Below are 24591 nucleotides of genomic sequence, written 5' to 3' on the forward strand. Positions count from 1 at the left end.
ATCCATTGAAATGAGTGTTGACACAGTATTAATTAAATGTCCTTAGAAAACACTTTCTGAACTTTCAATAGCTTGGAAAACGGCATGATATATAGAAGCAAACATTTCATTCAAGGGGACTCAGCCGAATCCACATGGGATGAATTTGCAATTTCGGCTCCACCTTCTGTCAACTTTTTTTACTCAGCAAACATAATCCCAGACAGAATCAGGAAGCATAGTAAGGATTATTGCTCTATGTGCATAGAAATGGGACCTATTTCCAAAAAGCAAATGGAATTGCAAACGTTTAGAACAGCCAAACCAGTGGAAGTCAAAGTTTGCACAAGAAAGCAACAATAAGCACAGGGTAGGAGAAAGAATTCCATAGCTGTCCACCTCATGGGGAGCTGTGGTCTTCTAGAGCTGGAGGGGACTCACACATGGCTTCTTTCCCCTCTTCAACTATCATCCCCCTTAAAAGTCCCAGATGGGATCCTATGGGCAGAGTCCAGCTAGGAAGTTGTTGCTTAGGAGAAGCAGGCTCCTTCCCAGCCACCTGTAGATCATTTGTGCTTTTATGAAACAAAAGCAGAGGTTTTAAAAGTTTATCAACCTAGCGACCACCTGTCAGCGGGACCTTTCAAAGTAAGAAAACATAAAATTAAGCCCCACCTGCCTGAAGAATCAAAACCATGCCTACTGCCATTGGACCGATTCTACTCATAAAGGCTCTCTAGGACAGAGTAGAACTGCCCCACAGGGTTCCCAAGGCTGTAAATGTTTCACGGAAGCAGACTGCCTCATCTTTGTCCCTCAGTGCTTTAACCACTGTGCCACCAGAGCTCCTCCAAAAACCAAGAGGGCAACTGAAAATACCGTGTAAGTAGGTCCACCGTCATGGGCAGTGGCACAGGACTCAGTGCTCAGAAGAGCCTGCACAGGGTTTGATGCTCAGGTGTCACCATCTTGAAATTCTTAATTTTGAGCAAGAAGCCTTACATTTTTATTTTGCACTCAGCCCCACAAATTATGTAGCTGGTCCTGAGTGTAACTATGGGAGGGCTGGATCAACCTGTTTCCCCTGTTCAATACATATTCATTCATTTCCCGTCCCCTTGCACATACACATAACACAGCAATGAGCTTCTGCATCCAGCCAACAGGTCCCCAGCACATCTGAAATTCCTGAAGTCAAAAGTCTCCACACAGTCTGTTATTTAATCCAAGTAGAGCAGAATTATAGAACTCTGGGGCAGTAGGCACCCCCTGTGGCTCAGCCAAGTAGTGGGGTCACCTCCAACATACATACTAAGTGTAGGGAGAGGCTTAATCTCAGTGGCTCCCACTAGAGCAGATGCAGAAAACTTGGGCCGTCTAAGAAGCTTCCCACAATAATGGCCAGAGCCGCATAGAAAAGCAAAGGCTCACTAGTACCACAGGAGTGCTGGGTTTGAGTTCCACATGGGCGGCCAACTTCCTACCTCTCTGACCTTCAGCCCCCTCGCCAAAGCGAGTGTTCACGGTCCATCCGGACGCACATTCCTGGTTCTGGGTTATAGTTTCCCCTGTCGTCTCACGCTACCACTCAAACCACCAGCTAGTTGGTTCTGCGATTTACACAAAAGGCAATGTCCCGGGCATGCAGTAGGTGGAGCAAGCACCTTGGGATCCACCATTGTAACGCTCAAGTTTCCAACGGGGAGAGCGCCCTCTAGCGGTGACGGTGGGTGGAACGGCAGCTGCTCCCTACGCAACCGGATGTTGCAAAGCCACCATCCTTTCTTTGGTTCCTGTAGCATCCTCTTTGTCCTAGGTCCACTATTCTGTTTTTACTCCAAAAACAGGAGGAAACAAGGGATTTGGATCTAAAAGGAGAAATGCTAAGGAACATAGTTTTCAAAACACAGCTGCATGGGAATGTTATTCCTTTAAATGATTACAAAACCAGGGTTCCTCAAAGATGAAAAGATGCATTCCTACTACTGCATAAAAAGAAACCCTGGTTCCTGGTTAATTCTCAGTAAATATCAGTGAAACTCTGAATTTGTGTAAAGGCTGAACACATAAGCCCACTTCTGAGCAGTTTTACTTGGTGGACTTTGAGACATATACTAAAATATTCACAATATTCATATGCTATTAACAATATACAGTGGTATAAAAAAAGAGAACAGAATCCTATTAAAACACAACTCACAACACATCCTGACATACAGTAGGGGCAAATATACCCTGAAATATGACAACCACATATAGTGTCAAAAAAAATTACTCCACTATGTGGGTGTTAGGAGCTCTGGTGGCGTAGTGCCTAAGGCATTTGACTGCTAACCAAAAGGCTGGAGGTTCAAACCCACCAGCCACTCCTCAGAAGGAAGGTTGGGCAATTTACTTCCGTTGTGATACCGCCTCGGAAACCCAAGGAGGGGTCACTATAAGTCAGGTTCGACTCAACGGCAGTGAGGTTTTGTTTTTTTTTTTAATGTGGGTGTCATTTGGTACCCCAGTGCCAGAGTAAAAAGGGGTCCCTTTTAATGGAGGAATTGATTGAGTTTTCATGTAACTGAAACGATTGTTTAGAGGTGAAGATGAGTTTTTTCAAGTGTTGGATATTGTTTAAGTGACTTAAAATTAGGCTATGAAAGCTGCAAAGGCAGGCCTCTTCTCACTCCCTCCCAGTTTTCAGGATGGAGGTCTGGTCCAGGATGGGGACTTCCTAAATGAACAAAGCACAATTAGTATCACTAACAATGTTACTGAGAGATACAGCCCAGAACAGGACTTCCCAACATGTTGGCATCTGATTTTTAATGCTCTTAAGATAAAGTCTGGTAGCGTAGTGCCTAAGGCACTTGACTGCTAACCAGAAGGCTGGCGACTCAAACCCACCAGCCACTCCTCAGAAGGAAAATGGGGCAATCTACTTCTATAGTGGTACTGCCTCGGAAACCCAAGGAGGGGTCACTATGAGTCGGGTCTGACTCAACAGCACATAACAACAGCAACAACAACAAGATAGAGTGAGAACTGTCAGATGTTTTCTGTCCTTCATGGAGAGTAAGTTTTCCATGCTTATCAGAAATAGATTATCTTCTAGCTCCTAAAGATATAATAAGGTTATGGCCCTTAGTTGAACCTGAATCCATACAAAAATAACTTGGATTTGACGCAATGTGGGCTGAAGAAATGAGAGTCCTGGAATTGTCCTTTCCTCTCCCTCAAATAAACAACTGCTTTCCAAGTACAAAGGAACAGGTGTCTTACTCAGAAAGAGGTAGTCATGATGTTGACCAGCAAGTTACTTCCTGTCTGTCATACCACAAAGCCAAATAATTAGAAGTTTTCTCTATTTCTTTGAATAACCAACTCCTCAACAAAGCAACATTCATCAGTATCATTCAAAATACAATCAAAATGCACAAGGACTCATGGGAAAGATTCACTCAAGAAGGCTAACTGCACTAGAAGGACCTGCCACAGCAACAAGGTAAGCAGGAACAAAGCCAAGTCTTCATCAGAGATAGGATGGTACTGGGGAGTGTCAGGGTTGCAGATGGGTCTAGGGCTGCTTCCCCTGGCATGGTCTGACCCAAAGAGCTCCCTCAAAGAAATACATTTCAAGGAATGAACCTCTTGTCCTCCCAGCCAGCTTTCACCTGTAAGATCAAGTCTGTCCAAGAGCTGGAGGGAGCAGCAGCTCAGAGGCCTGTTTTCTTCTCACTCTCAGTCTGTCTTTCTGCTTTGTCTTATTCTGCTTTACATTATCACTTAGTGGGGAAGCCTGATGGATGATTCAGGCCTGCCTTCTTCTGCAAGGGGGCCAGAAGCAGGTAGGTAATTACAGTGTAGTTGGGGGAAAAAATAAACCCATTTTATCAAACACTGAAAACCCATTACTATTGAGTCAAGTCCCACTCATGGCAACCTTATGAGTGTCACAGTAGAACTGTGCTCTATGTGGTCAGAGTAGAATTGTGCTACGTGTGGCTTTTGTGCCTGTGCGTGTATATGTGTGTGCACATGTGTGCTTTGGGTGCAAATTTACAAAGCAAATTTGTTTTACATTCAACAGTTCATGTACATTTGATTTCACGCCCCGATTACCATCCCCAACCATTACAAACTCTCCTCTCCTTCCCTCCCTGTGACCACCCCCTCCCTGTGCCCTTCTTAACTATGCGCTCCTGTCTGTCCAGCTTTCCCTCTGTGTGATTGCTGCCCCTCTGGTGCCGTATTGCTGATCCAAGGGGTGCATCTCCCTAGAGTAGGTGGGTGCATCACCCTGGGGTAGGTGTTCTGCATGTAGGTCTTTCTGCTGTTGGGCTGAGAGCCAATCCATGAAAGTGAGTCCATTCCTAGGCCTGAAGGGTAACCCAGGGCCATAGTCTCAGGGGGTTCCACCAGTATCTATCTGACCAGTAATTCTGGCCATTTTTGTATTTTTGAATGTTGTTCCAAATTCTTCCTCCCACTCTATCCAGGATCTCCAGGCTCCATGTGGCTTTGATGGCAATGATCTTTACTGAAGCAAGTCACCAGGCCTTTCTTCCATGGTGCCACTGGGAGTATTTAAACTGCCAAAATTTTGGTTAGCAGCTGAGCATGAACCATTTGTCTCATGCAGGGACCTATTAAGCAGCTAAAGGGAGCTGTGCACACATGCACACACACCACACACACACATAAGGTGGGGGAGATTGACGGACCAATACCATCATTCCTCTGTTGTAATTCTAGACCCTCTCTAACTGATCCACAGGAAGCCAGGACTATGCTAGGGTTGTGCTTGCCACTTGTGTGGGCCTGTCTCTGTCCCTAAGATTTTCAGATTGTAAGGTAGCGAATCAAAATTCGTCTGACCCCAGCCTTTTAAGAACTGTGTTCATCTTCAGGGTTTCTTTTGAATGAGTGAATGAATCAGGAAAACACAGATATTTGGTCCCACTGGCTCACTCCAAGGCAAAGGAGGGGACTAACTATCCCAACTATATTTATATAATACTTACTAAGAGCCGTGCCCCACCCCCAACACTTGACTTAGGCACTGCTAAGTGAGTCTAGGCAGCTGATGTGAACCATTATGGGCCATAAGGGGAAGCCCCTGGCAGGCATTTCAGCATCCCAGGTGCAAAGAGAAGAAGTTTTAGTTTTACGAAATGTCTCTTAGTTTGCCTCAGATCACAGTGTCTGAGTTCTTGACCTTGTCACTTGACTCTGGTGCCTTCTATTAGGTTTTTGCCTGGAATAAGCTAAAGCCTCTGTACTTATGAGAAGCAAAACAAAAACATCTGAGTTCATGTGTTTTCATCTGGTCACTCTCTGGCACCAGATGCTTTAAATTTGTAAAGCAAGCATGTCTGGATTAAGCAGACCCATTACTAACCTCACATTAACCTCAAGCCTGAAATGACTCTGTGTCATTTAAAAGGGCTAATGTCCCAGAAAAGAGCTCTGGTGATGCCATGGTTAAGTGCTCAGCTGCTTACCAAAGGCTCCTGGGAGACAGGCCTGGTGATCTGCTTATAAAGATGACAGTCATTAGAAACCACACGGAGCTGTTCTACTCTGCAATACATGGGGTTGTCATGAGTCAGAATCAGCTCTACGGCAACTAACAGCAAGTGTCTGCCACAAAGCACTCTCCACACCCCACAAGATGGAAGAGTCTAAGATCAGATCAGATAAGATAGAAGGTACATTAAATTAAAACCTATTTGCTATAGCCAGTGGAAATTCTTAAAGTTGTTACACCTAAAATAATTCTCTCCCTTACCCCCTCTTTTTTTTTTTTTTTTTTTTAATGAATCAAAGAAGGTCCAACCAATTAGAGAACTCTATTTGGAGTTGAGATAGAGAAGTCTTTTCTCCTCATAAAAAGTATCAGCAAGCTCTAAAATACATTGCCAAGAGCTTCACCCTTCATATAAAGCCAAAAGCGCCTGGTCCATTTCACCCTGCTCTCCAGACCCACTGGATTCTAGAACGTCCCTGCTCTGTGTGATCAGAGGCTCCGCACCTGCCCAGGGCAGCTCCTGAGGAGGCAACCCAGCCTGCTCAGCCTCAGAAAGTGTCCAATTTCCCTGATCTTGCTCTCACCCCTGGAAGACACCTGGGCTTTGGGTACCAGGTCCCTGAGATAAGACAATGTAAGTGGTCAATTTACCCATTTTCAGATGAGATTTTTTTTCCTCCCAATTAATTCAGAGTACTCAACCAGATGACATTGGTTACTTTCAAATACTTAGGTCATGCTTTAGTTTATTCAAAAAGCAAAAGCAAAAAAAAAATGGTTTCCCTAACATTACTGTTCTTTGCAAGTACAGCTTTCTCCTCTGCCATCAGAAGAGACATGGCCAGTCAGCCAAGGAGGCCTGGCCATGGTTTCTCAGATATCTCTGGTGACACTAGACATGAAAGGCTCCTCTTTCTAGGTCAGGCCAGTAATGGGTCTAAGTGAGCCAGCTCTTGCAGGCCCTTGTGGTCACAACAGGCCTGACACCAGGAGATGATGCTGTCTACCTGCAGGGGGGAAAGCACCCATCAGAGGGACTGGAACATGGATTATCCCTTAAGGAAAACTGGTCTATAAAGAAGGCCCAGCTCAAGGGTCTCCTATCTTCAGTTCTCAGGATAATTCCCAGAAGTGACAGAAGGATCAGAGTATAGTTGTGTGGGCAGGAAAGCCTCTTCTTGAGAGTAGGTCAGTGCATGGGAGGAGCTAGAAGTGCAGCTCATGGAAGAGGGCTGCTGACAGCATCTCTACAGGGCTGGGATTAGAATGCCAGGATGCAGTGGCCTAGCCAAACCTTGGTTTAGAAAGCAAAGAGCTAGGAGATAGAACACTTACTGGTAAGGGACATTTCACCTCTATGAAGTTTGTCTCAGACGGTCAAAAATGCAGAAGAGTGAAGAAATACAGGTCAAAGGTTGAAGGTTCCAAGCATCACCCACAGAATCTATCTCCCAACACAATTCATGAGTCACAGCTGAATCCATAGGTATAGTCAGTCCCCTTACAATTACACCAGGAATTACAACACTTATCCAGCACTCACTATACTGCACAAGTATCTCAAAGATGCTCAATATAGTCACTTGGGGAAAAGACTAACATGTTGCTTTTTCAGGTTACATTAATTCAGATAATGGGATTCTAGGAATGAATGACCTGGTGGATCTAAGAGGATTACAAGATGTTTGTCATTGTGCATACCACACAGCCTACCTACATGAACAGTGATGTCCAACATTAACACACAAATAAAGTCAGTGAAGAAAAGAGAACTGAAAGAAAGAGATTGGAATGGTGGCCCAATACTACCCTATTTATACATTTAATACTTATTTTTTTTCTAGCACGGTAACCTTTTCTTCATAAATACACTGAACAGACTATTGGTTACAGAAATAGGAAAGCATGAGTTGTATGTCTATGCATAGATTTAATTTGAAACCATTTGTTAGCAACATCAAAAAATATAAACGGAAAGTATTTTAACCATGTTTGCTGCTGGGAAGTGGTAAACAAATTTATGCCTAAAGTTAAACCTGGTCTATAACACGTTCAGTTGAAAGTCTCTAACTAAAGAGTATATCTGCTTGTTTCAAAAAATACTTATGTCTGTTGTTCTTTATACAAAATTCTACACTATTTTCAATAAATAAATAATAAAGTGTTTCTTAAAAGTATGAAACGTAAACTTTGTTGTCTTTCCAACATATACTTTTTAAAAATTGCTTGAAATATGACAAGGGAAATCATAAAAATTGCTTGAAATATATTTAAGGGAAATCATAACAGTACGTGTTCAGTTGCCAGCAAGGTGGGGACTCTGCCACTACGCTGATCTATCATTATAAAGCACTCTACAACCCTAATTAATGTCTAAGAACCTACAATCAAAGAGAGTACCATCTAACACAGGAAAACTAGACTCCAGTACCAAATGAACATGCAAAGAACAATTCATGACCACAATGAGCTGGGATTATGAGAACATTAACATACGAACAAAATACAATCCACATTTTTCATTAGCAAATTAAGTTATTATCTAATTATTAGCCTATCTCCTGGCATTTAAGGGGAATAAAATCAAAGAATGAAAACCAAACAGCTTAGCATGTGGTAATACACTCATGACCCTGGCACATGCATTTCCATTACTGAGAGTTTGGAGCGTGTAAGGAGTATAGGAAAGAGCCTTCGGTCTTCCTCTCTAGATGTGCAGCGTGCCCCTGAGAACTTTCCCCCACCATATAATGGATTTCCTCCACATCTTTCCACCTCATCTCCAGATTGGGTGTCTAGTCATTGTTCCTTTTTACACCTGGGAGAAGAAGCCTGGATCCAGGACATCCTTTTCTGGGAGCACATCAAAAACAGTTGTGGGGATTTCTCATGACATTTGGCAGCCAGCGCATTCAAACACAGAATGGTCTCACAGCTGGTCATCAGCAACAATTCTTGTCATGAAACATCACAGAGCCACCAAGCCAAAAGAGAATTTTCCAATGTGGCTGGCAACTACAACCCAATAACATTGTAAAGTATCCTTTCTGGTGACCTGCTGGGGCAGGTGTTATACAGAGTATAACTTTGTAGATAATGAGCTTCCTCAACCATCTTCCAAGCATGCTGGGAATCAGGAATGAAACACTCAGTAGTGTGTCAATATGTTTTCATTCACATCTATTAATACAAGACCTAGAAGGGAATGGAACAGCTCTAACAGCACACCTACTTGGAATTTTCCCATGGACCAACTCATCAAAGAGCTAACTTGATGCCTGATTGGGAAGCCATCACACCAAGCCATCAGATCTAGGACAGTATTTCAAGTAAGGCCCCACAGAGCCTTTCTGGGGGAATAGGGATCTGAAGCAATGACAGAACCATCGTCATTTGTTTCTAAACACACCAAGGACTAGGCGTTGTAAGTGAAGGAGCCTACTTGGGGTAGGTAGAGGTAAGAAATAGGAAGGTTATATGAGTTCTCCAAAAATACAGACATTGCATTTATAAATATTTTACAACAACCAGACCAATGCCTCAAGGCTGGAGGTGGGTCAGACTCCCAACCAAAATAGTATTTCAGAGACCCTGGAACCCATGGTGAAATTCTAACAAAGGAAAGCACAGTTTCTGTTTTGTAGAATGGGAAATTGTTTTGGGAGAAGGATTGTCAAGAACTATTCCTAGAAGCATTGAGATCCTGTCTTTGCTGTCCCATTGCCCTGTGGTTTGGGACCACAGTGGTGGTTTGGGACCAGTGGTTTCTTAGAAAAGGAACCCAATTTCCAGACAGCATCTACTGCCTGGAGCTGGAACTCCACTGAGATACTCCCTTATGGTTCATCAAACAGCTGCAGGTCCAAGCGGACCACAATCTCTCCTGTTGGGACCTCGTGGAGCAGGAGACACTTTGTAACTGGACCCTTGGAACCCTGATCTTTCTTGATGTCGGCCACACGGATCTCTGTCCGACCCAAAAAATCTGAAATGAAAACAAACAGACCCTAATCAGAGATATATTTCCTTCTCTCCAAGGCATGACTTTAACCTACTGGGAATCTGCCAAGTAACTGTATGCTTTTCCCTCTTCCAGAAAAGGTTTAAGTCAGTTTGCAGAAATCCATGAGCTGTGATGATGGAGCAAGAAAAATAAACCAAACCCACTGCCATCAAGTCGATTCCAACTTCTGGCAAACCCCATTGGGTTTCCTAGGCTGTAAATCTTTACAGAAGTAGATTGTCTCATCTTCCTCCCACAGAGCAGCTGGTGGGTTTGAACCATCAACTTTCTGGTTAGCAGTCAAATGCCTTACCCACTATGGCACCAGAGTTCCTTATGATGATGAAGCATGACTTCCAAATAGGGTGAAAAGGAAAGCACACAAAGGTGGGACAAAGGAGAGCCTGCGAAGAGGCTAAAAATGCAGACTATGATTTCCCTGCACCTGCTTCCACAGACCTAAAAGGGCTATAATTTGTCTGGGAAGTAATGCAAAACTGGACATCTTATCAGTTGCACAACTTACAATGTATGTGAGATTTTAAAAAATGATTCAGGAGAAGGATAACTAGTTTTGAAGCTAAAATTGGACAGTGATTTATCTCAGGAGTTGTCATAGGAGCAGGCTATATAATGTCATACCCTTTTTAGAAGAGTCTGGGATGATAATAAGCTAGGGCTTGTCCATATAGTGCCCCTTAGTATATACTGGAGAGCAGACAAAAGATGGTAGGAGAAGAGACAACAGCATGTTGAGCTGTGTGCTTCCAGCAATGTTTCCTGAATAACCTCAATACCCATGTATCAAATATTGAATGTCATGCTATGGATTGGATTGTGTCTCCCAAAAAGATCAGTTGAAGTCCTAACCTCTATGCCTGTGAATGTGACCTTATTTGGAAATAATGTGAAGATATTATCCATTAAATTAATGAACTCATATCAGAGTAGGGTGAGTCCTATTCCAATCTGAGTAGGACACTAAAAACAAGAGGTCAGGAAGACAGAGTGGTGCAGGGTGAAGACAGATGCCGTGTAAGGGTACATCTAGAAGCCAAGAAGGAATGCCTAGGAATGCAGATGACGACCATGCCAGAAGCTGGAAGAGACAAGCAAAGATCTTCCCTGAAGGCGGACAGAGAGAGCATGGTGCCGGTGCTACCAACACACTGAATTTGGATTCCCAGCCTCCAAAACTGTGAAACAATAAACTTCAATTTTTTTTTAAACCACCCACTTTGTGGTATTTTTCTATGGCAACCCTAAAAAACTAAGCCAGTCACTATGACAATATATGGGAACATGTTGAACAAATTTTAAATGCAAATACACAATGTTGTGTAATAGGCCTCCAGATCATTAATTGCTTTGTTTATTCATCCAACAATTGCTTGTTGGACATTTACTGTGGACCAAAACAAAAACCTAACTCACTTCCGTCAAGTCATTTCCGACTCCTAGCAACCCCCTTTGGGTTTCCAAGGCGGTAAATCTTTATGGAAGTAGATTGAGCAGTTTTCCATCTATGGAATGGCTGGTGGGTTTGAACCGTCAGCCTTCTGGTTAGCAGTCAAATGCCTTAGGGACTACACCACCAGAGATCCTTACTATGGACCAGGAACCCCTATATCAGAAATAGGCTTATTTAAAGTTTCCCATTTAAAATCTGGGAATTCTTTCTGTTGGGCAGTGTAGTAGGTTGAATATACCACCTCGCGAAATGCACATCCATCTAGATCCTGTAAATGTAACTCTATTTGGAAATAGGGTTTTTTTCTAATATAATCAAGTTAAGATGAGATCATACTGGCCTAGGGTGGGCCTTAAATCCAATAACTAGTATCCTTATAAGAGGAGGGAAATATGGACACAAAGACAGACATACAGAAGGAAGATGGCCACGTGAAAACAGAAACAGAGATTGGAGTTATGTTGCTAGAAACCAAAGGACACCAAGGATTGTCGACAACCGCCAGAAGCTACAAGGGCAAGGGAGTGCTGTTCCCTAGAGCCTTCAGAACGGGTGTGGCTCTGCCAGCCCCTTGACTTGGGACTTCAGGGCTCCAGAACTGTGTGGTGGTTGTTGTTGTCATGTGCCATGGAGTCAGACCCGACTCATAGCGACCCCTCCTTGGGTGTCCGAGGCGGTATCACTACGGAAGTAGATTGCCCAACCTTCCTTCCGAGGAGTGGCTGGTGGGTTTGAACTGCCAGCCTTCTGGTGAGCAGTCAAGTGCCTTAGGCACTACACTAGCAGAGCTCAGGAAGATACATTTCTATTGTTTTAATGCACTCAGTTTGTGATAATTTGTTATGGCAGCCCTAGGAGATGAACACAAGAAGAAATAGGTTTCTTTTGCTCCAACTTGCATTTCCTGAGAATAATCTCTTATGTAAGAATAACACTGGGATTTATAATTTACACCCTAGTGGGATTGTCAATATTTTATTATTAAAAGAAAAGCTCAACCCCCAAACTTCACTCATCAGTATAGAAACTGACAATATTATCACAGTGGTTCAAAATGGAGTAGGCAAGGCTCTAACATTTAACCAGCTGTGTGACTGATCTGGGGCAATAACCAACAGTACCTAACTTACAAAGGGATCATTCGTATAAAATTAATACAATTAAATTAACAGAACAATCTAAACTGTACAGATCATGTTATTATTAAATCTTCACTCTTAGCACTTGTTGTTAGTTGTCTTTGAGTCAGCTCCAACTCATAGTGACCCCATGTATAATAGAACAAAATGTTGCACAGTGCTGCTCCATCTTCATGGCTACTGGCACATTTGACTCCATTGTTGTGGCCACCGTGTATTTTGAGTGTCTTCCAACCTATGGGCTCATCTTCTAGCACTATATCGAATAGAATTCTATTGTGATCCATAGAGTCTCATTGGTTAACTTTCAAAGTAGATTGCCAGTCCTTTCTTCTAGTCTGTTTTAGTCTGGAAGCTCTGCTGAAACCTGCCCACTATGGATGATCATGCCAGTATTTGAAATACCAGTGGCATAGCTTTGACCATCAAGCAATACACAAGCCACCACGGTATGATAAACTGTGGTGCAAGGGTGATGGTCCTAGCACTTACTTACACTCAAAAGAGTATAATTATAAATAAATATAATTTTAATTATTACCTGTGCTTATGCAGAACCTCTACACAGACCAAGAGGCAGTTGTTCAAACAGAACAAGGGGATACTGCATGGTTTAAAATAAAGAAAGGTGTGCCTCAGATTGTATCTTTTCACTATACTTATTCAGTTTGTAAACTGAGCAAATAATCCAAGAAACTGGACTATATCAACAAGAACATAGCATCATGATTGGAGGAAGACTCATTAGCATCCTGCAATATGCAGATGACCCAACCTTGCTTGCTGAAAGTGAAGATGACTTGAAGAACTTAATTGAAGATCAAAGACTACAGCCTTCAGTATGGATTACCCCTTAACATAAAGAAAACAAAAGTCCTCAAAACTTGACCAATAATCAATATCATGATAAACAGAGAAAAGTTGAAAGTTGTCAGGGATTCCATTTTAGTTGGATCCACAATCAATGCCCATGAAAGCAGCAGTCAGGAAATCAAATGACATACTGCATTGGGACAATCTGATGTAAAAGACCTTGTTAAAGTGTTAAAAAGCAAAGATGTCACTGTGAAGACTACGTTGTGCATAATCCAAACCATGGAATTGTCAATGGCCTCATATGCTGGACAATGAATAAGGAAGATCAAAAAAGAATTGATGATTTTGAATTATAGTGTTGGTGAAGAATATTGAATATACCATGGACTGCCAGAAGAACAAACAAATCTGTCTTGGAAACAGTCTTGGAGCATCCAGAATGCTCTATAGAGGCAAGGATGGTGAGATTTCGTCCCATGTACATTGGACATGCTATCGAGATGGGCCAGTCCCTGGAGAAGTACATCATACTTTGTAAAGCAGAGGGTCAGCGAAAAATAGGAAGATCTTCAATTAGGTGGATTGATGCAGTGACTGCAGCAATGGGCTCAAACATTTGTGATGATTGTGCAGGACCAGGCAGTGTTTCGTGCAGTTGTCCATAAGGTTCCTGTGAGTTGGAACTGACTCAGCAGCACCTGACCACCGTAACAACATAATTTATAATTATATTTATAAATATATACATTATAAAGGAATAATCCTTGGAATGTAATTAAGATAACACTATAATATTTAAACTTACTTTCTGATTTTTATTGGATAGAGGGAGGGGGTCATCATTTTTTTTTTTTTTTTTTTGGTAATCATTGGCCAGAGACCATTCTTTTCGAGGCTTGAAGCAGAAACAGAAAGCTGGTTGAAGGAAAGCTGCAGTGACACAATTTCATCCCTTTCACTGGCAGAAAGGGTATTGGTGGCTCTGCCCCACCTGTCACAGGCTGAAGTTCTTGCTCATTGGCCAGTTCTATTCATTACAGTTTTCTTTATGTTGAGGTATAATCCATAGTGCAGACTGTAGTCTTTAATCTTCATCAGTAAGTGTTTCAAGTCATCTTCACTTTCAGCAAGCAAGGTTGTGTCATCAGCAGAGCACAGGTTGTTAGTGAGCCTTCCTCCAATCTTGATGACACATTCTTCTTCATATAGTTCAGCTTCTTGGATTATTTGTTCAGCATACATACTGAATTAGTGTGGTGAAAGGACACAACCCTGATGCACTCCCTTTCTGATTTTAAACCATGGAGTATTCCCTTGTTTTGTTTGAACAACAGCCTCCTGGTCTGTGTACAGGTTCCCCATGAGTACAATTAAGTGTTCTGGAATTTCCATTCTTCTCAATGTTATCCACAATTTGTTATGATCCACACAACCGAATGCCTTTGCATAGTCAATAAAATACAGGTAAACATGGTTCTGGTATTCTTTGCTTTCAGCCAAGATCCATCCGACACCAGCAATGATATCCCTCGTTTCATGTCCTTTTCTGAATCCAGCTTGCATTTCTGGAAGTTTGTTCTGGTTACCTAGTGCCGCTCTGACAAGAAATATGCCACAAATGGGAATGGCCTTAACAAACAGGAATTTATTCTTACAATTTGGAGGCTTTAAGTCCAAGTTCAAAGTGCCAGGCTCTAGGGGCTCAGTGAAAGCCCCTCAATCTTGGGGTCCAGCTCTGCCTCCTGCTCCCGGCCCACTGGAGCTAGAGGCATTTCTTCACTCAGACAGCTGCTAGCTACTGAGGCTGAGAAGCCCCAAGGTTGACAAGTAAAAAGGCACAATCCCGGTGTTACCAAACCACACAGCAGGCCATTAACTTAAGTCCACTGTAAGTCCCAAAGTCGGCAGAGCATAGCAGGCTGCTGAGCAATGACACGGCCACATGCAGGGTCCAAGTGGCCATAGGCTACAGACCATTCTCAAAGCTTCTCCTTATATACAGGAAGCAGACCACATACCCAAAGGCAGCTACTCAGCTGCTCATAGTAGATTCCACCATGGAGTTGATTACCAGTCTCATCATGGGGAATACTACATCCAGCTGCCCAGCCACTCAACCAGGCCTAGCCAAATTGACATACAAATATAACCATCACAAAGTTCTCTGTCAATACCCTGCTGCAACCATTTTTGAATTACCTTCAGCAAGATTCTACTTGTGTGTGACATTAATGATACTGTTTGAGAATTTCCACATCTGTTCAATCATCTTTCTTTGGAATGGGTACAAATATGGATCTCTTCCAGTTAGTTGGCCAGGTAGCTTCTTCCAAATTTCTTGGCACAGATGAGTAAGTGCCTCCAGCACAGCATCCATTTCTGAAACATCTCAATGGGTATTCTGTCAATTCTTGGACCCTCGTTTCTCACCAATTCCTTCAGTGCAGCTTCAACTTCTTCCTTCAATACCATTGGTTCTTTCTTTTTTATTTTTTAAAATACATTTTATTGAAATATAATTTATGTTCAGTGGAATACATAAAACTGGAATAGTGTCTAAGGCACTTGACTGCTAACCAGAAGGCTGGCAGTTCAAACCCACAAGCCACTCCTTGGTGGAAAGGTTGGACAATCTACTTCTGTAGTGATACCGCCTTGGAAATCCAAGGAGGGGTTGCTATGAGTCAGGTCCGACTCAACAGCACATAACAACAACAACAACAACAACAAAGTGACATGGGTCAATACTTTTTTTTTTTTTTGAGTGTTCCCTCCCCTACCCTCCCACTCCTGGTAACCAACAAAGAAAGTTTCCTTCCATATATAAACTTTTTCTTGACTTTTCACAATAATGAACTAATACTATATTTGTCTTTCTGTGATTATTTCACTCAGCATAATGCCCTCCAAGTTCATCCATGTTATTCAGTGTTTTGCATATTCTACATATTCTACATTATTCTTTAGTGTTGCATAATGTTCCATTGTGTGTATGTACCATAGGTTGATTATCCATTCCTCTGTTGATGGGCACCTAGGTTGTTTCCATCTTTTGGCTATTGTAAACAGTGCTGCAATGAACATGGGTGTGCATATATCTGTTCTTGTCCTGGCTCTCACTTCTTTAGGATATATACCTAGTAATGGGATTGCTGGGTCAAATGAATACCATTGGTTCTTAATCATATGCCACCTCCTGAAATAGATGAATATCGACTAATTCTTTTTTGTACAGTGACTCTGTGTATTCCTTCCATCTTCTTTTGATGTTTCTTGCATCATTCAATATTTTGCCCATGGAATCTTTCAGTATTGCAACCTGAGGCTTAGGTTTTTTCTTCAGTTCTTTCAGCTTGAGAAATGCTGAGTGTGTTCTTCCCTTTTGGTTTTCTAACACCAGGTCTTTGTAGATTTCATTATAATAATTGTCTTCTCAAGGTAGGAACTCTGGTGGCATAGTGCCTAAGGCATTTGACTGCTAACCAGAAGGCTGGTGGTTCAAACCCACTGGCCACTCCTCGGAAGGAAGATGGGACAATCTACTTCTGTAGAGATACCGCCTCAGAAACCCAAGGAGGGGTTGCTATGAGTCGGATCTGACTCGACGGCACTGAGTATGGATTTTTTAGTCTCGAGGTGCTTTGAAATCTTTTGTTCTGCTCTTTTATCTTGTCATTTCTTCCATTTGCTTTAGCTACTCTCCAAGAGCAAGTTTCAGAGTCTCTTCTGACATCCATTTTGTTCTTTTTTTCCCTTTACTGTCTTTTTAAAGACTTTTTGCTTTCTTCACGTAAAAAGTTCTTGATGTCATTGCACAGTTCATCTGGTTTTCGGTCACTGGTGTGCAATGCATCAAATCTATTCTTCAGATAATCTTTAAATTCAGGTGGAATATAATCAAGGTCATATTTTGACTCCTGTGGACTTGTTTTAATTGTCTTCAGCTTCAACTTGAACTTATATGTGAGCAATTGATGGTCTGTTCCACAGTCAGCTCCTGACCTTGTTTTGGCTAAAGATAACGAGCATCTCCATCACCTTTTTCCACAGATGTAGTCGATCTGATTCTGTGTACTCAATCTGGTGAGGTCCACATATATAGCCACTGTTTATGTTGTTGAAAAAAGGTATTTGCAATAATAAGTTGTTGGTCTTGCAAAATTCTATCATGTGATGTCTGATGTCATTTCTATCACCAAGACCATATTTTCCAAATACCAATGATTCTTCCTTGTTTCCAATTTTCACATTCCAATCACCAGTAATAATCAATACATTTTGATTGTATGCTTGGTCAGTTTCAGACAACAGAAGCTGGTAAAAAATCTTCAATTTCCTCATCTTTGGCTTTGGTAGTTGGTGCATAAATTTGAATAATGGTAGTATTAACTGGTCTTCCTTATAGACGTATAGATATTATCCTATCAGTGACAGCACTGTACTTCAAGACAGATCTTGAAACATTTTTTGTGATGATGAATGTCATGCCATTCCTCTTCATTTTTTCATTCCCAGCATGGTAGGCCATATGGTTGTTTGATTCAAATTGGCCAAAACCAGTCTATTTCAGCTCACTAATGCCTAGGATATTGATCTTTATGCACTCCATTTCACTTTTGACAACTTCCAATTTTCCTATACTTCATACGTTTCATGTTCCAATTATTAATGGATGTGTGCAGCTATTTCTTCCCATTTTGAGTCATGCTACATCAACAAATGGAGGTCCCAAAAGCTTTACTCCACCCACATCATTATGGTCAACTCTACTTGGAGGAGGAAGTTCTTCTCCAGTTGTATTTTGAGTGCCTTCCAACCTGAGGGGCTCATCGTCCTGTGCTATATCAGACAATGTTCCAGGGTTATTCATAATGTTTTCCAGTAATATGTCAGATAGCATTACACTGCTATTCATAAGGTTTTCACTGGCAATACCCTGAGAAGTGGATGGCCCCTTCCTTCTGAGTCTGTCTTAGTCTAGAAGCTCTGCTAGTACTGAAAATACTGGTGGAGCAGCCTCCAGCCTCACAGCAACATGCAAGCCACCACAGTATGACAAACTGATAGGCAAGTGGTATCAACATAAAGAAAATGAAAATCCTCACACCTAGACCAAAAAGCAGCATCACAATAAGTGGAAAAAAGATTGACGTTGTCAAAGATTCCATATTACTTGGTTCCACAATCAACACCAATGGAAGCAGCAGTCAAGAAGTCACATGATGTATTGCACTGGGCAAATCTTCTGCAAAAGACCTCTTTAAAGTGCTGAAAGGGAAAGATGCTCTTTGAAGACTAAGGGACACCTAATCCAAGCCCATGGTATTTTCAATAGCCCCATATGCATGTGAAAGCTGGGCAATGAATAAAGAAGACCAAAGAAGAGTTTATACTTTTGAGTTGTGATGTTGGCCAAGAATACTGAAAGTACCATGGACTGCCAGAAGAACTAACAAATCTGCCCTGGAAAAAGTGCAGCCCAGAATGCTCCTTGGAAGTGAGAATGGCCAGATTTCATTTCACCTACTTTGGTCATGTTGTCAAAAGGGACAATTCCCTGGAGAAGGATATCATGCTTGCTAAGTGGAGGGTCAGTGAAAGAGGGGAAGACCCACAATAAGATGGATTGACACAGTGGCTGCAATGATGGGCTCAGGTATAGCAAGGATTGTGGGACTGGCACAGGACCAAGCAGTGCTTTGTTCTATTGTACTTGGGGTCGCAATGTTTGAGCCGACTCGATGGCACATAACAACAACAGCATTCATTACTGTGATGGTCAATATCATGTGTCAATGTGGCTAGGGTATGGTGCCCAGTTGTTTGGTTAAACACTAGTCTAAATATTTCTGTGAGGGTATGTTTTTGATGTGGTTAAAATTTATCATCATTTAAATTTAAGTAAAGACAAATTACCTTCAATAATAAGGGCGGGCCTCAATCAGTTGAAAGCCATAATAGTGAAAATTGTAGCTTCCTGGAAAAAAGGAAGGAATTCTGCCCCAAGACTGCAATACAGAAATTATGCTTGAGTTTCCAGCCCGTTGCCTGACCCGTGGATTTTGGGCTTGCCAGCTGTCACAATTACATACACTAATTCATTCAAATAAATCAATCCCTCTGTATCTACTATAGATATAGATACAGTTAGAGGTAGATAGCCTCCATCAACTCATCTCCAACTCATGGCAACCTTATGTACAACAAAACAAAATGTTGTCCAATCCTGCATCATCCTCACAATTGCCAACATGTTCCAGTCCATGATTGTAGCTACTGTGTCAGCCCATCTCACCAAGGGTCACACTCACTTTGTTGGCCCTCTACTTCACCAAACAAGATGTCCTTCTCTAGAAATTGACTCCTCCTGGTGAATATGTCTAAGGCAAGAGACCCAGACAATGTTCTGTTGTGATCCATAGGGTTTTCATTGACTAATTTTTTCAAAGTAGTTAATGAGCCATTTCCTTCTACCTGTCTTAGTTGAGAAGCACAACTAAACCCTGTTCACCATGAGTGACCCTGCTGGTGTTGGTGGCACAGCTTCCAGCATCATAGTAATACACAAGCAGCCATAGCATGACAAACTGACAGATGGGTGATGGATATAGGAATAGCCTTAGAAACCCTATGGGGCAGTTACACTCTCTCCTATCTATAGAGAGGGTCATTATGAGTTGAAATCAACTCAACGGGACACAACAACAAACAACAACATAGGCATAGGCATGTATCTATTGGTTCTGTTTCTCTGAAGGACCCCAAGTAATACAATTACCATCATGGCTTTTGCCAAAGACTAAAGAACTGTGCTGAGATTTTGGAATGCACATGCTCTTGCAATCACCTGCTATCAGAAAGTATGACACCATGGCCTGAGGCAGCTGGCAAAACCTAGATAAAGACATTTTGTCCACATTCTCCTAATCTCCTCCAGCATCTGTGAAGGCCTCCTTCAGAGGAACTGAGGCTGATTTTGTGCCAAATTCATATCTCAGGAAGAAAGTATATGGAATTCCGTGTACCAAGTTCTCAGATAAGGAAACTTTTACCCATAACAACCAAGTGACAGGAAGGAAGGGCAAGCACTGTGGTGGGTGGAGTTGACTGCTTCCTACTCACCATCTGGGGAGAACTGGTCTCTCTCAAACACAGTGATGCAGAGGACCTCCTGCTCCAGGTCTCTGATGAAGAACTGGCAGTTGGAATTCCACTTGGGATTGAGAGTGTCCTGGATGGTCTTGGTGATATGACACTGGGAGCCCATGGTCACCTCGCAGTATGGGTTGCTTTTTCCTGAAGTGAACAGAGCTGGCTCAACTCCTGCCTGCAGACGGGCTCCTCTGCGGTGCCCAGCAGGGATCATGGCCATGGGTGGGCAGCTATTTCCCTCACACCCCTTCACTTTCATCCTCCTCAATTGCCATGTTTAATAAGTGGCATAAAGTGGACAATCTAGGTGTTTGAAATCCCCTACAATTCAGCCTCACACTTAGGCCAAGAGCAAATAATTAGGTAAGCAGGTTTTTAAACTATGCCTTTCCTGACCCCTTACTTTAGCCTTATCTTATATCACATCTACTGTGAAATGGCAGCCACTTGGATGCTTATGGGGGAAAAAAAATGGTAGAAAGTATAAAAACCTCTAGGTTTTTAATAAGTATTAGAAAAACCAATTCCAGAAGGAAATTTTGGATTGTGGAAATAGCACATTCCATTTAAAATTGGGTAGGGGGAGTGCAGCAAAAGCTAGAGAGAGTTTCTTGGGTCCTTACCATGTGACCGGCAGGGCTTCAACTCAATGCCTTCAACAACGTTCACCATCAACCTTCCAATACCTGTTGCCCTTTGGGAACGGACTATGACGATAGGAAAGACAATACAAAGTGCTTCATTTTAACATTTGAGGCCTTTTGCATTCCTGTTTGCCTCACAGTCCATTTTATTGAACTGCCTCCACTCAAAAATATATCCCCCTCCTCTCTTTAAACTCTTAACTCCTTGCCCCTGGAATGTGCCCTCCATTTCTCACCCCACACCAGCTGGCCCCTTCCATCCCAGCTCTGCCTCCATGTGTAGCTTCTAGCTCTAAGGATTCTGGGTCCAACCTCATGACCCTCCTGCCCCAGCTTTGCCCAAGCAATACCTTACCAAGGTACGCCTTCTCTCGCTTCTTTTTCTCCGTCTCTATGTAGAGCTCAGAAGCAGCTTTGATTTTCTGCACCCAGGCAGTCCTTAGAAAGGAAAAGGCAGAGAGCTGCCAAACAGAACTCAGGATAAAGGCTTAGTCTGGCCAACTTCAGTTTCCAGGACTCCGTTTTCTTTGTTCATTTGGTTTTAACAACAAAGACTCAGGAAAGAAAGTCTAATTTTATTTCACAGGGTGCTGATAATTATTCTTTCCATTAATAAGGAAGGCATGAATGACATTTTTATAAATGTACCCAAAAGCTGCATTTATGTCTCTGTGGAAGAAAATCTATGAGAAATGCTGGCTGAGAGGAGATACCAACACACATTCCTCTTTCTCCTTTTGTGAAAAGTATTATATATTTACCTAACCTGATAATGACAGAAGGCTCTTCCTTATGAAATCACCCAAAGAAGAAAGAAAAACCACTTCCCAGAGATCAGTACCAGTTGAGTCAATTCTGACTCAAGGCAATCCCCTGTGTGTCAGAGTAGAACTGTGCTCCACAGGGTTTTCAATGGCTGAGTTTTGTGTGTGAACTAATTACCAGGTCTTTCTTCGGGCTCCACTGGGTGACTTCAACCTCCAACCTTTTGGTTAGCAGCTCAGTGCATTAACCCTTTGCACCACTCAGAGACTCCTTTCCCAGATAAGAAACAATTTTATATGAAAGAACAGAAACACACTGAGGTGAGCACTTTAGCAGAGTTTCCTCCTTCTCAGAGAAGCCTGCACACATCAAATTTAGCCATCTTTTTTGCTTAGCCCAATTTGTCTGTGCCCGATTTGTGCCAAATTCACCTATCAGAAAATAACTAATTTCATTTGGATCCAGGACTGAATCTAGAAAACACAACAGCAGTGAAATACCCACAGACCTAGAATCCAGAATGCCTGTCCGCCTAAGCCAAGGGAGGAGATTGGGTTCAGATGTTCATATTAGTCCTCAAATTGCTTTCCCATTGGTTTCTGCCACCTGGGAAACCTTGATATTCTGAGATGCTCCGTTTATCTCCAAGAGTGCTGAAATTTTCTCAAGAAAATTCTCAAGCGAAATTCGTTTCAGTTTCTTTTTATTTTGAAGAATTCATGCCACGTGTCAAACTTGTAGGGGCTATGGAAGAAAGTATTATGACCTCCAGGCAGAGATGATGGCACTGCAACTGGGGGGACTGTGGGGATGTCGATTAATGGTCCCATCTGTGTCCTAGCCATGAAGGAAGGAAGGACAGGGAAGTGAGGGACAGGGAACACTGGTGCCCAGTGCTGGACAGGTGGCAAGTCTCACCTTTCATTTATGCTTTCCGCACGGAGAGTGTAGACTCTGTCGATGTGGGAAATGTGGAAGATGGGTTCATCTCCAGAAGGGTCAGTGGGTAATTTTACTAAAACCTCATTTAGGAAAATAGGCTGAAAAAGAATGCACAGGCATTAATATAACTTGACCAAATGTCTGGGTGTTTTACTAAACTAGACTGTGTGTGTGTGTACATGTGTTCCGGTATATTAAACTGTATATGTTGTTGTTATGTGCCGTCGAGTCGGCCCCGACTCATAGCGACCCCTCCTTGGGTTTCCGAGGCAGTATCACTACGGAAGTAGGATTGCCCAACCTTCCTTCCGAGGAGTGGCTGGTGGGTTTGAACCGCCAGCCGTCTGGTTAGCAGGCAAGTGTCTTAGCCACTATGCTACCAGAGACTGTGTATGTGCATGTGTGTGTATATGCACATATGTGTATTCCAATTAAGTTAGACTGTGTGTATGTGTGTGTTTGTGGACATGTGTTCCCATAAACTAGACTGTGTATATTCCACTAAATTAGACTGTGTACGTGGATGTGCTCCAACAACTAGATTGTGTTCTGTGTGTGCGTTCCACTAAATTAGACTGTATGTGCATGTGCTCCAGTAGCTATATGGAGCATGTGTGTGTGTGTGTGTGTGTTCTAGTAATCTATGCTAGAATGATCATTTTATATTATTATCGAATTATATATATTATAAGTTACAGTTATGGATGACATCTCCCCTCCATTTTGCATGTATTTTTAAGTCCTTCAGAATAAGATCTGACCGGTCTACTCCCATGTTACATTCTGACTGAAAATAATTCCTAACCAGCATATAGCCTCTATCAACTTTATATCCAATTCTCTCCACAAATTTTTATACAAAGTTTCCAGTGAGGTTCTGTATAAATACAGTGCTCTTTTTCCCAAAATAAACCTAACTGCTGCTTCAGAGAAAATTCTTCTGTAAGAAAACACCCCCACACAGACAAATTTAGAAAAACAATACCTGTGACACAAAGACACACAAACACAGCTGGGCACGTATGAGAGACCCAAATAAGCAGCTTGGAAGTTCTCCACAAAATGACTGTTGAGATTGGCTTTTGCTGGAAAGGGTGAAGGGCCCAGATGTTTCAAACTACCTTGAGCAGTTGGGTGGGGGATTTGGGCTGTTCGATGATTTGTTTCTCTACAATGGAGTTTATCCATACCTGCCTCATTTGTGCACTAGACTGTAAGCTCCTACAGGCCCTAGTTATAACTGAAGGACCCACAGCCATATGAAAGTTAATCCTCATTCTATCTGTTTAATTGAGCACCGTTCCTTTTCTGACTCTATTAGAACTGCAGTGAGATACAGACTGTCCTCCACTTCAGTTACTCTGGCTTTTCCTCTTTGCTATAGTCCCTCCAGAAAACAAAAACCGTGACAGTTGCTGGCTATGACCTTTTGAAGGCAGACTGCCAGACCTTTCTTCCCAGGCACTTCTGGGAAAGCCCAAACCATCACCTTTTGGTTAGTAGTTGATTGCCTAACTATTTGTACCACTGCTAAAACCCTGACACCTTTTGGAACTTTTCTCCTCCCCAAACACATCAACCCTGATATTGCAATCTAGAATCAAACTTACTGTTTTGTACATTTTATACTGCAGATTAGATTTGGGGCTGAAGACCTTGTCGGTGCCAGAAGACCCCAAGGGCTTTATGATTTGGGTCAGCAGGAGGAAGTCGTTGAAGAGGAAGCCATACAGTTCCTTGTTGCTCTTGGCTTTGTAGAGTTTCCCACTGTGCAGAAACTTGCGTGGCCCCAAGCAATTGGTCACTGAATTGAATACAAGTTGCTGAGGAAGGAAAACAAAACCCAAAGAAGAGACGATGAAAAAAAAAAAAAAAAAAAGTCAAACCAAACTCACTGCCATTGAGTCGATTCCGACTCATAGCAACCCCCATTGGGTTTCCGAGGCTACAAATCTTTACAGAAGTAGATTGCTCCATCTTCCTTCCACAGAGCAGCTGGTGGGTTAACTGCTGACCTTCTGGTTAGTAGCCAAATGCCTTATGCACTATGCTACCACAGCTCCTTAAGACATGATGAAGGGAGGTCATTTTTTGTGTTTTGGTTTTTGCATTGGAAAGCGAGGGTTCCATCAAAATCTGAGGCTGACCCCAGCAGGGCCCCTTCT

The 24591-nt window shown here is 42.4% G+C and overlaps 1 protein-coding gene across 1 annotated transcript in view; it reads right to left on the bottom strand.

Annotated features, from left to right (window-relative positions):
• Positions 1-9330: 9330 nt before the first annotated feature.
• ITSN1 (intersectin 1) overlaps positions 9331-24591 on the bottom strand; it is a 217486-nt gene continuing 202225 nt past the window's right edge. Inside the window, exons 34-39 of the mRNA XM_007941304.1 lie at positions 24037-24249; positions 22403-22524; positions 21075-21157; positions 20699-20782; positions 20046-20219; positions 9331-9479 (exon numbers count right to left, since the gene is read on the bottom strand). Coding sequence (XP_007939495.1) covers positions 9331-9479; positions 20046-20219; positions 20699-20782; positions 21075-21157; positions 22403-22524; positions 24037-24249 — 825 coding nt within the window. The remainder of the gene's footprint in view (positions 9480-20045; positions 20220-20698; positions 20783-21074; positions 21158-22402; positions 22525-24036; positions 24250-24591) is intronic.

Source organism: Orycteropus afer, unplaced genomic scaffold (genome assembly GCF_000298275.1).
Source record: "Orycteropus afer afer isolate SDZICR_OR568_19922 unplaced genomic scaffold, OryAfe1.0 scaffold00078, whole genome shotgun sequence".
NCBI classification, from domain to species: domain Eukaryota; kingdom Metazoa; phylum Chordata; class Mammalia; order Tubulidentata; family Orycteropodidae; genus Orycteropus; species Orycteropus afer.